This window comes from Centruroides vittatus, unplaced genomic scaffold (assembly GCF_030686945.1).
Source record: "Centruroides vittatus isolate TY-2023 unplaced genomic scaffold, ASM3068694v2 contig_1089, whole genome shotgun sequence".
In the NCBI taxonomy this organism is placed as follows: Eukaryota; Metazoa; Arthropoda; class Arachnida; order Scorpiones; family Buthidae; genus Centruroides; species Centruroides vittatus.
Window position 1 is genome coordinate 87,622 of NW_027120700.1, and position 14,447 is coordinate 102,068.

The window sequence follows — 14,447 nt, forward strand, 5'->3', positions numbered from 1 at the left end:
AAAGAAATTCAAAGATTTCATCTGTTCTACGTTGTTGTTTGGTCATTATATATTTTCTGTTTATTTATAGTTTATTTTTATTTATTCACGTTCAATTTTATTTTTCTTCATTGTGTTCGTGTTTGTTCTTATTTTTATTTTAAAATATTCAAGAAAAAGAAGGAAAAATTTAAAATAGAAAATTTAAAAAAAGTTAAACTTTTTTTTTTAATTCTAAATTTTAATGTTTTATTTATTTCCTTTTCATTCGTATTTAAAAAAACATTTTAAAAACATTTAAAAAAATTTAAAACATGTTTAAAAAGGTTATTTTTTATATATATTTATTGTTAATTCATATTTTAAAAATATTTATTTTATATCTATAAATTCGTAAATTTTATCAACATTTATTGGATTTATTTTGTATGGTTGCTTTCTCAATTTTTAACTAATTAATAAATATGTATTCTTATAATGTTAAAAAAATGTATTTAATAAATTAAATATTTTGAATCATAGTTTCTGAATGAATTATTAAATCGTCTTTTCGACAAAATTATTTAAGGTTACTCTAGAACAGGGGTGGCCAACAAGTCGATCGCGATCGACCGGTCGATCACGATGCCAATTTTGGTCGATCGCTCGCGATGTCTTGACTTAATGTGTTACACTTGTAACTGAACGCAACTCGTCAACGTAACGCGCAAAAGCAACAATATGCATGCAGTTATCACTGGACTCGTAGAAAACACAGCTATTTAGCTTGAATATTTGATACTGTCATGCGGTAGCTTCTTTTCTTTAGTATTAACAATATTATTATTATTAATCAATATTATTTATCCACGGTGACAACGTTGAGTTTCAATTTTTCATTTGTTTAAAATGTAAGTACCTGTTCTTTATGTTTTAAATTAAATTATGGCTTTTCTTACCTATCTATTTACTTGATAAGTGAGCGTTTTCGGCAACAGACCTCTATATTTTTGGATTTTTGGAAATACGTCAATTGAGGAAAAATATCCCAGTATCACCAAATGTAGCAAATATATTTATTCCTGTTTCGGAACTACATACCTGTGTGAATGGCATTTTCATACTTAAAGTTAACGAAGACTAAACATTCTGTCCTGACTGATTCCCATACTGAAGAATCATTATTATTATCTTTGTCAGGATATACACCTAATTATGTTTCCTTGGTAAGAGACGTGCAAACTCAGTCCTCCCATTAATGTAACGTAATAAAATAAATTCTAAATCTGTCTTTATCAGTAGCTAATTTGAATTAATAAATATTGTTAATAATTACTCGTGTTGTTTTAATTCCCCTGGACGTGAGTTTTTTGGCCCGTTAAATAATTACGTTGTTTTTTACGTAGGTAGATATACAGGGTGTTTCAGTACAAAGAGCACTCCCGCGAGCTATTGATAGATTAGCAAAAAATAAGTCTAAAAATCTTATATCATTCTTCCATGATAAATTTTCCTCGCCCAAAAACAAATCGCGGAAGTAAAATCTTATAATCAAATTATCAGCCGTACTGTGCAGTTTTATAACAACTTTTTCAAGTTTACGAACAAATAGTACCACAATTTATACATTGTAATTGATAAAAAAAATTAAATTATATTTTAAGTTAATAAAAATCTATCTTAAAAGTGTGGAAAAATCGATTTTTTTAGGTGCCGCCTGTACGGAATGAACTCGTAACTGCAAATATCAAAAGTTGGGTCTGGAAATTTATTTTCTTTATGAGCTTATATCTTGAAAACTTAATAAGTGATTTAAAAAATAAAAAATAGTTTTGAACATATATTTTCCTTATCTACCCATAGCTCGCGGGAGTGCACCTCGTACTGAAGCACAGTGTATAAACATAGTATGTATTTCACACCCCCCTCGCCACTTAGACTATGCCTACGACAACAAGTCGATCGCGACACATTTTTAAGATAAAAAGTAGATCTTATGTACACAAAAGTTGGCCACCCCTGCTCTAGAAGACTGTTATTAGTTTTAAACGGTAAATAAAAATTACTATAAAATTAATAAATTATATTTCATTTATAGAGCATCATAAAATATAATTTAAACATGCAATTTTTAAATATATACAAGTTATTTAAAACTCGCAGATGAGCTAGGCGATGCTCGGCAAAATAGACTTTTTAGATAAGTCTCTAATTATTTCTTGTTTATTAATCCATTAGTTTCAATTGAAGTGTTATTTTTCTCCTTCAAGGTATTGTCAAATTCCAGAAAATGAAAAGTTGTTGATCGGTACTTCGTTCTCTGACTCACTCTTATAAAAGCCTGAGCAGCAGTACAATGTTCTAAGAAGGCCTGGCCAACCCAAATTCTTTCGCGGGCCACTTTTGATCACGCGTAACATTGCGGTGTGCCATAATTTAGGCAAACATGCTTTTAAAATAGTAAAACAAATATAAAATGAATAAAATTTTATTGTTATACCAAGAGTTCGTACTCGCATTTGTGCATTATAACCAGTGCCGTAACTAGGCAGGTGCAACAGATGCACCCGCACAGGGCCCACTTGGAAGGGAGGCCCAAAATGAATGTATTTGTTTTATTAATTTCCCAAACCTAATTAGTTAAGGGGCCTAAATGCAAATTCTTGCACAGGGCACAGGAATGGCTAGTTACGGCAATGATTATAACAATGACATATGCAAATTTTTATTTATTGAATTGTTATGGTATACACATAATGGGAAAGAAAAGATTTTAGTATGATATATACTGTAATATCGCTTAGCGGGCCACACAATTTAACGTGACTGGCCAGGCCTGTTCTAAGACATAGTCACTTGGTTGCAACTGATTCTCACAGAATAAGGAAACATGTTAATCGATTATTATTTGTCTAATTACTTGGTATTGTATAACCAATATGATAGCATCTTTCATCTTGAGCTGAAATTGTTACATAACCAGTTGAATATTTTCTAGTAAATTAAGATTAAATAAATAAATCATCTAATGAGAGAAATAAATACTGGATTGACAGTTTAATGCAACGATATATATGTGCTCTCTGCCAAGGGAAAGATGCGTCCAGGAAGGTCTTACATAGAAAACCAGTCTCTATTCAGTTGTTAGACACACTAATGAAAAAATCCCGGAAAACATCACGCAGCCAGCCTATTAGCCACGCTCAGAATACAATGTTCAGTGATTATATACATTTGGCCATAAGTGAGGGATGAAAAAATGGATATAAGTACTGAAGAATATTAACATACAGTTCGGTGTATGGAGTGCACTATCGGTAAATAACTTAATGGTGATTAAAAATACGATGAATTTTAACTAAAGTACCGTATATTACAGCATTATGCTGAAAACTTTGGAAATTTCTTTCTTTATTCGTAACGCCTAAAATGTTACAGATTTTAGTTGGCACAATTGGGCACGTTTATTTAAATTTGAGTGTTTTCACTGGCAAATTTTTTAATTACGGTAACTAAACAATCACACAATGTTATTTTTCAGTTAATGAAACTGCTGCTTTTTAGTATAGAATATTCAATTGCATTTTGCACAATAGTTATTGTTTAGTTGCCCATTCGTTCATGTGTCTGCAAATGATCATCACTGCGCTATTTGCAACCAAAATTTAAAAATTACGGATAATTTACGGCTTAACTGGTAACGTTTTGAATATTTATCATTTAAATGGTATTAAAACGTTTCGTAAATTCGAACCCCTAATGCAGTGTGGAAATGTTAAGAATGATGGCCTCGTAAGAAAAGGACATGATTAATTATTCCACATTAATTAATCAATAAAAAATATCAAATGAGAAATATATTTATAAATGTATGTTTATTGCATTTGCTGTTAAGAAGAATGGTTTATGTAATATTGCTATAATTGGGTATTCTTGGTTAACAGACAAATCCTTTAATTTTAATAATTTGCATTTTAACATTTGTATTAAAGTGTAACAAATTATATTTCGATACGTAATTGTAAAACTTCAGAATAATCATAACAACAGTTTGATCAAGCAATAAAGATATACAGTGAAACTTCGCTTAAGGAGAATAATTCGTTCCAGAGTCTTACTGGTAATGTGAAACACTCGTTAAGCGAAACAATTTTTTCCATAGAAATTAATGTAAAATACGATAATATGTTCCACGTCGAAAAACTATACTCAAATATTTTATGTATAATGTTTATTGAAAAAAATTATACAATAAACATTATTATGGAGCGAAAATCATTATCTTTTCTTCTAGCGCAAAATGAACCAACCTGAAATGCGAATTCGATTTGCAGAAAACAAAAACATCACAGATAAAAGTCCAAAAATGTAAAAATCCCTTTCCCTTTGTTATATATAACAAGTTTTTACATTCATGTTTTCTGTATTTCTGATTATAAGGTACTATGTATGTATAATAACACTCGTATTGTGTCAGTTCCTATTTAGGTTTCATTGAAAATGATTAGAGTAAGCTGCAGTCTTTGATGAAACATCTGAAATAAAATATGCAATTACATTTTTGTTCCTCTAACTTTTTACAATAATAATATAGCTTTTTGACATGAATTGTTTACACATTCTAAATAAAAAAAAAATTTTTTTAACTACAAATTGTTCTTTAGCATAAAGATGCATAAATTTTTATCTTGTTCACCTTAAATTCAAACATAAAATAACTCTGAAAAATCTTCGGCAATGAATACAAATACATTTTTGGATTTATAAATTTAAAAATTTACTTTTTATTGAAATCAAATTCTCTTCTGAATGTATCTGTATAATTATTTAAAAACATATTTATATGGCAATTAAATTTTTTTATTAAAAAAGTCTTTTAAACAACATTTATTTTCAAATTCTCGTTTAAGTTAAAGAAAATTTTTCAAAGATTAAAACTAAACTTGGAATTTTTTTTAGTCATTTGTCAAATTTCATCCTAGTTCCTTTAAAATAATACCTATAACAGAACTTAATAATAAATATACTGTATTTGATATTTGTAGCATATAGGTCTAAGATATTTTAGTCAAAAATAAAAATAAAAAACTAATTTTTATGATAAAATGCCAAGTTAAGTTTATTTATATCTTTTATTCCTTACAGCTGCTAAGTCTTGCATCAAAAACAATTTTTGTTGTAATTTTGAAATTTTATAAACATGCATACAGTCTAAAGTTTAAAATTATAATGAATATGATTCTTTAATGGATAAAAATCTGAATACTTGTATCATTTATAAGTACTTGCATCATTTATATAAATATCACATTTCGTATATTTAGTCCATTAAATTTCGATACAACACATCAAAATAAATTTCAATTACATAAATTACAATCAATGGTCCCGCTCTTGATACAATATAAAACATTTAAATATATTTATATATATTTTTCCTTCATATATACACACAAACATTTATATAAATTCTATTTTACAAATTTAAGGACTATTTTATTAAATACATTAAATGATTTAATATATTTATGGAACACAATTTTCAACAAATATATGTTGCAATACTCAACAACTGTAAAAATTATGGCACATGATTTTGTTTCTTTTTTGGAATTTCATATGGAGTAAAATCTTCCACAAATAAAGATTTATTTCTATATAATTTTTATAATATATTCAGAACAGAGTATTATAATTAAAAAAAAATTATATGTTCTCTATCTTTCAAAATAAAAATTTTTCTTGAACTTCGTTGTTGGAATGTTTACGTTTTGATTTGGTTTAATTTAAAACTCAGATATAAATCTGACTTTTTTGTAAAATAGTACAGAACGAATGATATTTTTTGAGCATTTAGAATAATTTCTTTTCGTATCTGAAAAAATAAATATGTTTAGTAATTAAAATAAAATACTTTGAAAAAATATTTGATAATGATCATCAAAGCAGTTAAGTAAACATTAATATTAAGTTTGAGCATTTACTAATTAAGTATAAATAGTATTTAATTATTGCATAAATATTTAATTTATCTACTTTTTAGCAACTAATGAATAAATATTCATTTCTCCTCATTGAAATAATCTTTTTCTTAGCATTGTCCCACAGATGTAGGGGCCACTACGTAGGGATTTTCGAATGCCACTTTGTTCGATCAAGTGCATGATCTGGGTTCAGGTGCAGAGCCCTTAGGTCTGCATTGATAGCATCTTGCCATTGTTGCTTCGGTCTTCCGCGTGGCCGTCGGCCGTTCACCTCTAGGTGGTAAACAATGTTGGCCACTGTATCTGGGGCCGATTGTCGGACATGGACAAACCAGTGAAGGCGTCTCTCTCTCATTTTTGCCTCAATGGGCGCGATGCCAAATTGTTGGCATATTGTGTCATTAGTGATATGGTCGAGGAGGGAAACACCAAGCGTCCTGTGACCCATGTGCATCTCCCCGGAATGGAGACGTTCGGTTGCTATCGTTGATGGCCAACATCCAGAACCATAGAGAGTGACAGGTCATACCGCAAACCGGTAGATTTTCCATTTTAGGTACTTGGGCATCTTTTTGTCGCAGAGAACACCGATGACTTCTCCCATCGTAGCCATGCTGCATTCACCCTCACTTCAATGGCTTCGTTACTCTGTAGGGTTGAGTCGAGGTAGCGAAAAGTGTGCATTTTATGCAAGTTATCACAGTTGACTTGGATCGTGCCCACATTTGAAAACATTTCTGGATATTCAGTTTTCTTGGTGTTAAGTCGCAAGCCAAAGTAGCTCAAACAGTCGCTCCAGGCCTGCACCTGGCACTGTAGCTCCTCTTGAGTGGTAGTTGCAAGCATGATGTCATCAGCATAAAGCAGCATCCAAAGCACATCACTCTGTATATCCTGTGCGATAGTGTCCATGATGAGAATGAACAGCAGTTGCAGCAGTGCAGAGCTCTTGTGAATGCCAACATTTACTGGAAAGTTGTCAGATGTAGCAGCTGCACACCTCACTTGGCTGCTGGTATTTGTATACAGCATTCTGATCCAGCTAACAAGATCCTCAGGCACTTTGTGGTCGCAAAGTGCATACCAAATGAGCCAGTAGGGTATGCGGTCGAAGGCCTTTTCCAAGTTGAGGGAGGCAGCATGTAGTGGTTTATTTTTCTCCCAGTGTTTCTCCATCAACCTCTGGGCTGTGAAGATTGCATCAGTAGTTCCACAGCCCTTCACAAAGCCACACTGGCCGACACTGATCTGAACGATGTCACACAGACGTCGGTCAAAGAGGACCAAGATTTTCATGGTCTGAGAGAGTAGGTGTATTGGCCGTAGTTGGAGCATTCTGCTGGGTCGCCCTTGTTCTTGAAGACCGGTACAGTGATACTTGTAGACCAGATCGTCGGAGATTGGCCGGTGGTGACCACAGCATTGAAGAATGCAGTTAGCCAAGTTGTAGCCTCAGTGTGCAGATCCTTCATCTTCCAGATGTTGGCTGGCAGGTCATCTGGTCCTGGTGATTTCTGGTTCTTCATATTTCTAATCGCTGCAGACACCTCCCTAGCCATGATCTGAAAGACCAGCCCAGAGCAGGGCAGACCCTCAGGAATTGCTGGATGTGGGAATTCGATGTTTGAGATCTCATCAAAATGTTTACGCCAACGGCTCAAGATTTCCTTCTTATCTCGCAGACGGTGTCCATTCTTATCCTTCATGCAGATGTAGTGCTCAATGTCTTCATTCGTGCTTTCACTAGTTGGTAAATGTTCTTCTCACCTTCCCATGTGTCAAGTTGCTTGCAAAGATCTTGATGGTGATCAGCCTGCACTGCAGCCACTGTTCTCTTGGCTTCCTGCTTGGCTGCAGTGTACCACTGCCAGTTTTCGCCAATCTTATTGGTGAACAAAGCTCTAAAAGCTATCTTCTTTCCCCGCACCTTTTGTTGTACTTCCTCTGACTAGAGTCATGTCTTCTTATCGATGTGCCGACTACCTAAATTTTTGACACCAAGGGTCGTCCTTGCAGCTGTGGTGATGGAGTGGTGGAGTGCATCCCACATGGCGACAATTGAGGTTCCATTGGCTTCAGAGAAGTTGATCATAGTATGAGGTTCCATTGGCTTCAGATGCTGTTGATCATAGTAGCGTCATGTTTCTGCAACTTCCACCAATTAATTGTCATTGGCCTCTCACGCGGCCACCGTGACATTGTGTGGTGATCAAGTCGATGATTAGTAACTTATACTGTGGGGCCAGACAATTGAATGGGATAACATCAGTGACACTATCGTTGAAGTCACGTCTATGCCAGCATGTAGTCGACCTGGCTGACTCCACTGGTGTAGGTAACCAAATGACTCGTGCATTTCTTGAAAAAGTGTTACAGACAACAAGTGTTGAGAACACAAGAAAAGTGTTGCAGACAACAAGGTTGTTAGCTTCTGTTAAGTCAAGAATTTGACAGCTGTCGCTGTTTTGTGTACCATATCTAAAGTCATCATGGCAGTCATACCCATCCTTGGCCCACCCAACGTGGCCAGTCAAGTCACCCACACCATGAGCATATCTTTCGTGGGACGCAATGCTATGTGGTCATGTAGATTTCACCAAAACTGCTCCTTCTCCTCCTCAGTGTATCCGGTTTGTGGAGCATATACCGAGAAGATATGCAGTCGGAGGTGCCTATGTTGAAAATAGCAGACATAAGACAATCAGAATGATGATTTACTTCTGCCATGCAGTCATGCAAGTCAGGGCTAATGACCAAGGCAACGCCACACTGATTCGTCTTACTGTAGTACATATCAATGTCACGTGACTTCTCTCCCTTCCAACGTGTTTCCGGCAGGCAGGCAATGTTCACACAATGTCGTTTGAGTATATCAGTGAACTCGTGGCTACACCTGTTTAATATTCCAATGTTGGGTGTAGCGATTCAGATCAACTTCGGTTTAGTTTTCAAGTTCGTATTCGGGTTCCAGTAGGCTAGTTTCTTTAGCTGGTTTCGCCCTTGATCTGGTAGCCCTTGCAAATTTCTCACGCTGGTCAGGCATAGCCAATGTGTTTTGCCTCCGGGGTATGCCCTAGCATTTGACAATGATTCTAAAACAAAAAATGACGTTTCTGATCCTTGGGTTGCAACAGGAGTTGACCAACTGGCTTGACACCACAGTCTGACATTTAGCTCATCACCACCTTACAGGTGGGCAAACTAACTGATTTAAATGAACTGTTCTAAATGAACTGTGATTTAAATCCATTCAAATCTGTTTGAATCAAATCCTCATTGAAATAATCTAATAAGAATTAATTAATATGCATTATATTTTAAAATCATAACACTAAAGAGGATGACACACCATACCAATTTGCTTAAACCTACATGATTGGTGTAACTTATCTCACTATAAAACCAACCCAACAGTTTTCAACTAGAATAATCTTATCTCTAAGTGCATTTAAACTTTTTAATGAACAATTGAAAATTCAGTTAACACACACATAGCTATTTTTTTCTGAGTACATTCAGCAAATCAATAGCTATATAAAAATAAGAGGAAAACAAAATTATATATTTTAATGTAAATAAACTTTCAAATGTATTGTTTTAAAATTTTAATTTAAAATGATAATTATATGTAAGTCTGAAACTTTTCCCCAATCAAAATCTATTTTTAAAAAGATTTTAAAATTAGAGATTCTTATAATTTTATAAAATTATGGTGAAATTTTTAAATATTTTATTGAATTAATCAGTAAAATCCTAATAAAAAGTACATGGCCGGCGTTATTTACATTTAATAAATATATAAAAATATAAATATGACTATACAAAGATAATAGTAAAATCTTATTTTTGAAATAAAACAAAAAACCTTAATATAAAATTTTAAAATCTGTTGTTTAAAATTTTAAAAGGAAAAAGTTTCCACATTTGAACATATATATTAATAATTAAAAAATAACTAAAAGTAGAATAGATCAGCTAAGCCAAAAAAATTTTAATTTTAATATTTTTATTTCAGTGTAAAAATGCTGATATTAAATTTCCATGCTCTAGAAAAAATTTTCAGGAATGATTTAGACAAGGTAACTATAGCATTTGCTCAATTAAATAAATTACAAATCAGTTTTTCATAAGAATATTGTTTAAACAGATTTATCAGACAATCCAGAAATTATTCTGAACAATATTAATTAAAAATTTGTTACAGAATATAAACAAACTTACGAATGTAAACCATGAACACCACCTTCTGCCTGTGCTGAAATAGTTCTTTTCTCAAATTTTAAATCACCAGAATATGTCATTGACCTAAACGTTAAGAAAATTCATTCTCTTTAATAAATAAAAATCTTATTCTATATAAATTAAAAAACTACACAGTATATTTTATAATTATATTTATAACTTTTAAATAAAAATTTGTTATACAATATAATAAAACAGCTATAGCGAACACAATGTATTAAAATTCAACATTTTTTGTAAAAGAAACAAATAGTAAATAGACAAAATATACATTATTATATATAATTAACTGAAAAGTAAGGATTGAAATAAAATGTAAAAGTCTGAAATTTCTTAACCATGAACAAGGTAATTACATATTATGATAAATCTCAAATAATTTAATACTTATCAGATATTTAATGTATATTCAAAAAGTTTGCAGAAAAGATATCACTTTTTTTACATCTAGCTAGCCAACATTACCTTCAAAGTATTCACCTTCTGCAGAAACATACTTCATCTAATGGTCATCCAGTTTTTTGGAAATGTCCTGGAACCCCTCATTTGCAACCATCAGAAGTGCACTTTTTACAGTGGCAATCACATCTGCATTGACGAATTTTCAGTTTTTCACATGTATTTTCATACAGGGAAAGAGATGGATTCACTAAACCTGTGGTTCTCGATCTTTTTGAAGTCGGGGAACACTAAACTTTGACATTTTTTTCCACAGAACCCTTACAATACATCAGCTTTAATGTACGAATGGCAAACCTTTTTTAAATCAAGAGCACACTCGGTCTAGTATATGGCATCATTGGCATTTGTCGATTACATTCCCATACAAAAATTATTTTATATTGTATCGATTTTTCTTTTGCAACAATTATTAATTGTATATTTGATTTTTTTGCAGAACACTTGAAGTGGCTTCACGGAGCACCCGTGTTCTGTGGACCACGGATTGAGAACCACGGCCCCAAACATTTGCAGATAGCATTTGCAGATAACATTTTCAGAGTTTGTTTAGATATTTTCTTAAAATGGACACAAAATTTGATGCCTGTTCTTTGTTCAATATGAAACATTTTCACATTAAACTTTAATCTGAAATCTTGTTTTCACCATGTCACAAAATGCATGCATACATACATTGCAAACTGGTTATGATGTCAACACCTCATGTGGTATGATGCAGTATATAGTTGCCAAGTATTTTAAAATAGTGTGTCATTCTCATTCCACCTACACATATTACAGACATTTTCTGGAAACTTTTTGAATATACTCTACGATGATATAACATACATACAATGTCATATATACAGTAATTTTGGAAAAATTAACATTTAATATCATTTAAATAAGTCAAATAAAGTAAAAATTCTTAGTAAATAAATGCATTTAAGAAGATTCTGTACCAAAATAACAAGAATCACAACTCTGACTAATAAATAAAAGGGCAAACACCATCTCCATGACATTGATTAGTATTAAAATATTTATCTTAAAGAATGAAAACTGATGTGATACATGTATTGGCACACATAATTTTATACAGATCTCAATGTCTTTTAATCTTTTATGATTAAAGAAAATATGTTAGATAAATATTTGAAACCAATGCATAATTAAGACTACAAGAAATTTCAAAGAAAAATAATTATGGTCAATTTGTAGTCATAAAAAACAGAGGTCTTTTTAATGATAACATTAAAAAATACTTGAATGTATCATTTCTGATATTTGGAACTGTGATATTTCTGAATTTAATTCTTGTCACAATATATTCTCTTAAAAATGAATTAATAACTATTAAAGTACTATTAAGTATTATCATTAAAAATTAGTTCTAATTATACACATTAAGCAATTGAATAATACTAATTAATTATTGTTATCATATTGTATACATTTCTGCTGTTAATATTAGTATTTAATTTTTTAAAACATTTGTTTTTGATATATCATTAATTCTTTGAATTTTAGAGATTATAGCAAGTATTGATTTCATTATTCATAGCTCTTATATAATAAAAATTTTTTAATTTAAATCTCATATAAACAATAGTACATGAAAACGATTAATTCTACAGCTGAGATGTGGTCAAAATTACATTATGATGTATAACACTAGAGTAATAATAGACTCAAAGAAAATTTGCAGTAACTGTAGTCATATGAAACTTGGGAACATGGGTTCTTTCACTGTATCAAATTTGAAACAAATAGGAAAAAGTATTTGACAAGATTTAAATCCTGGAAAGATATAATTAATTTATCCCATTTTCAAAAAATGATTATTTTTGTGTATTTTATTTTGTGTTGTTCTGTACTAAGCTATTTAATTAATTTGTTAAATTTTACTAATTTCAAATTTACATAATATGTATAAAAATGATTATTATTGTGTTTTATTTTGTACAGGTACTTCTCACTTTACGACCGAGTTTCATTCCGATGACTACGTTGTTAAGCGAATTGGTCAATAAGCGAGGAGCTTGCGCAGGGAATATAGGATCGTCGTAAAATTATAGAAATTACAGGTACTCCTCACTTTACGACCTATCTGCTTAATGACCACTCGCACTTACAACTAATCGAGTTTCGACCTACAATTCGGGGGAATCCCCTTTCTCAGCTTGAGTGTCGGTCAGTGGCGAATGGTGACATGCGCACTGAGCGTACAATAATAGGCTAATAGCGTACTATAATAGTCTTTTTATGAATAAATTTAAAGTTTGTTGCATAATTTGGATAATTTTACAATGATCCTATATTCCCGACGCAAGCTCCTCGCTTATCGACTAATTCGCTTAACGTTGTAGTCTTCGGAACTGAACTCGGTCGTAAAGTGAGAAGTACCTGTATGCAACAAACTTCAAATTTATTCATAAAAAGACTATTATAGTATGCTATTAACCTATTATAGTACTATAGGACTATTATAGTATGCTTAGTGCGCATGTCACCATCTGCCACTGACCGACACTCAAGCTGAGAAAGGGGATTCCCTGAATCGCAGATCCCTGACTTGCACTTACGACCAATCGAAACTTGATTGGTCGTAAGTGCGAGTGTTTGTTAAGCAGATAGGTCGTAAAGTGAGGAGTACCTGTAATACTATGCTATTATATTGATTTGTTAAATTGTACTAACTTCAACCCCCTTGTACAGAACTAAAGGTTCATATAATAAAGAATTAAATTGAATAATAGTACATGTCATACTAATTGAATATTTTCTACTATAAAAGAAAATTATTATTATTGTCTTTAGCTTTAATTATGTATAAAAATTTATCATTTATTTGTTTTGGATATGTAGTGACAAAACTGAATGCTGCATGTGATGTTATATTTGAGACAGAAAAAAATATTTTTGACATTTTTCTATCTGGATCCTTGATTTTTCCTTTGAGTAGATGTCATTTCAATATTCTGTAATTTCAATTTGAAATTTTTTGTTTAATATCTTATTTACACACAAATTCTTAAAAAATGGCACGCAAATGAAAATACACAAATTATTCAGTATTTATGATTCAGTTACAAAATAAAATAGACTTAATAATTACCTTAATATTCCTAAGCTTCTTGCACCAATATCTTGACAACCATATTTAATACCAGTAATAAGATAAGGCACAAATGTATGAATGGAACCTTTATCAGGAATGGTTCCAGATACTCCTTGAGCAACACGAACTTTGTCTTGCTCACTAGAGTTAAAATCAATTTTAATGATTAATGATAGCTATCTTCATTAAAGAGTCTAAAATAAACAATTCATTTAAAATTTTTATAATTTACCTCTGAAAATATCTGTCTCGACTACCGTGACCTTCTCGCGATTCCATTGCATCTAAAGAGCCCATACCACGGAATTTTTTTAATCTTACTCCATCAGAATAAAAATATTCTCCAGGAGCTTCAGTTGTTCCAGCTAACATTGATCCCATCATTACTGTAAAAGGAAATAAAATACTATTTATTTTATCAATATTTAAATTATTAATTTTAGAAAAATTTGTAAACCATATCAAGTTATACCTGCTGAAGCACCCAGAGCTAAGGCTTTAATAATATGACCAACGGATTTAATTCCACCATCAGCTATAACAGGTACACCAAATCTTCTAGCATATTCTGCTACTTTATACACAGCTGTTGCCTGTGGCCTACCACAAGCCATAACTAAAACATATTAATTGTATTAATATATGAACAAGTTTACATTTTATTACTTCAGTTAAGGATATAAGAATTTCCTAAACTAGTT

General features: G+C 31.6%; 1 protein-coding gene across 1 annotated transcript in view; it reads right to left on the reverse strand.

Annotated features, from left to right (window-relative positions):
- Positions 1–5,050: 5,050 nt before the first annotated feature.
- Positions 5,051–14,447, reverse strand: part of LOC136975441 (inosine-5'-monophosphate dehydrogenase 2-like) — a 44,202-nt gene continuing 34,805 nt past the window's right edge. Inside the window, 5 exon segments of the mRNA XM_067270503.1 lie at positions 5,051–5,833; positions 10,164–10,247; positions 13,744–13,887; positions 13,979–14,132; positions 14,219–14,362. Coding sequence (XP_067126604.1) covers positions 5,812–5,833; positions 10,164–10,247; positions 13,744–13,887; positions 13,979–14,132; positions 14,219–14,362 — 548 coding nt within the window. The 3' untranslated portion in view covers positions 5,051–5,811.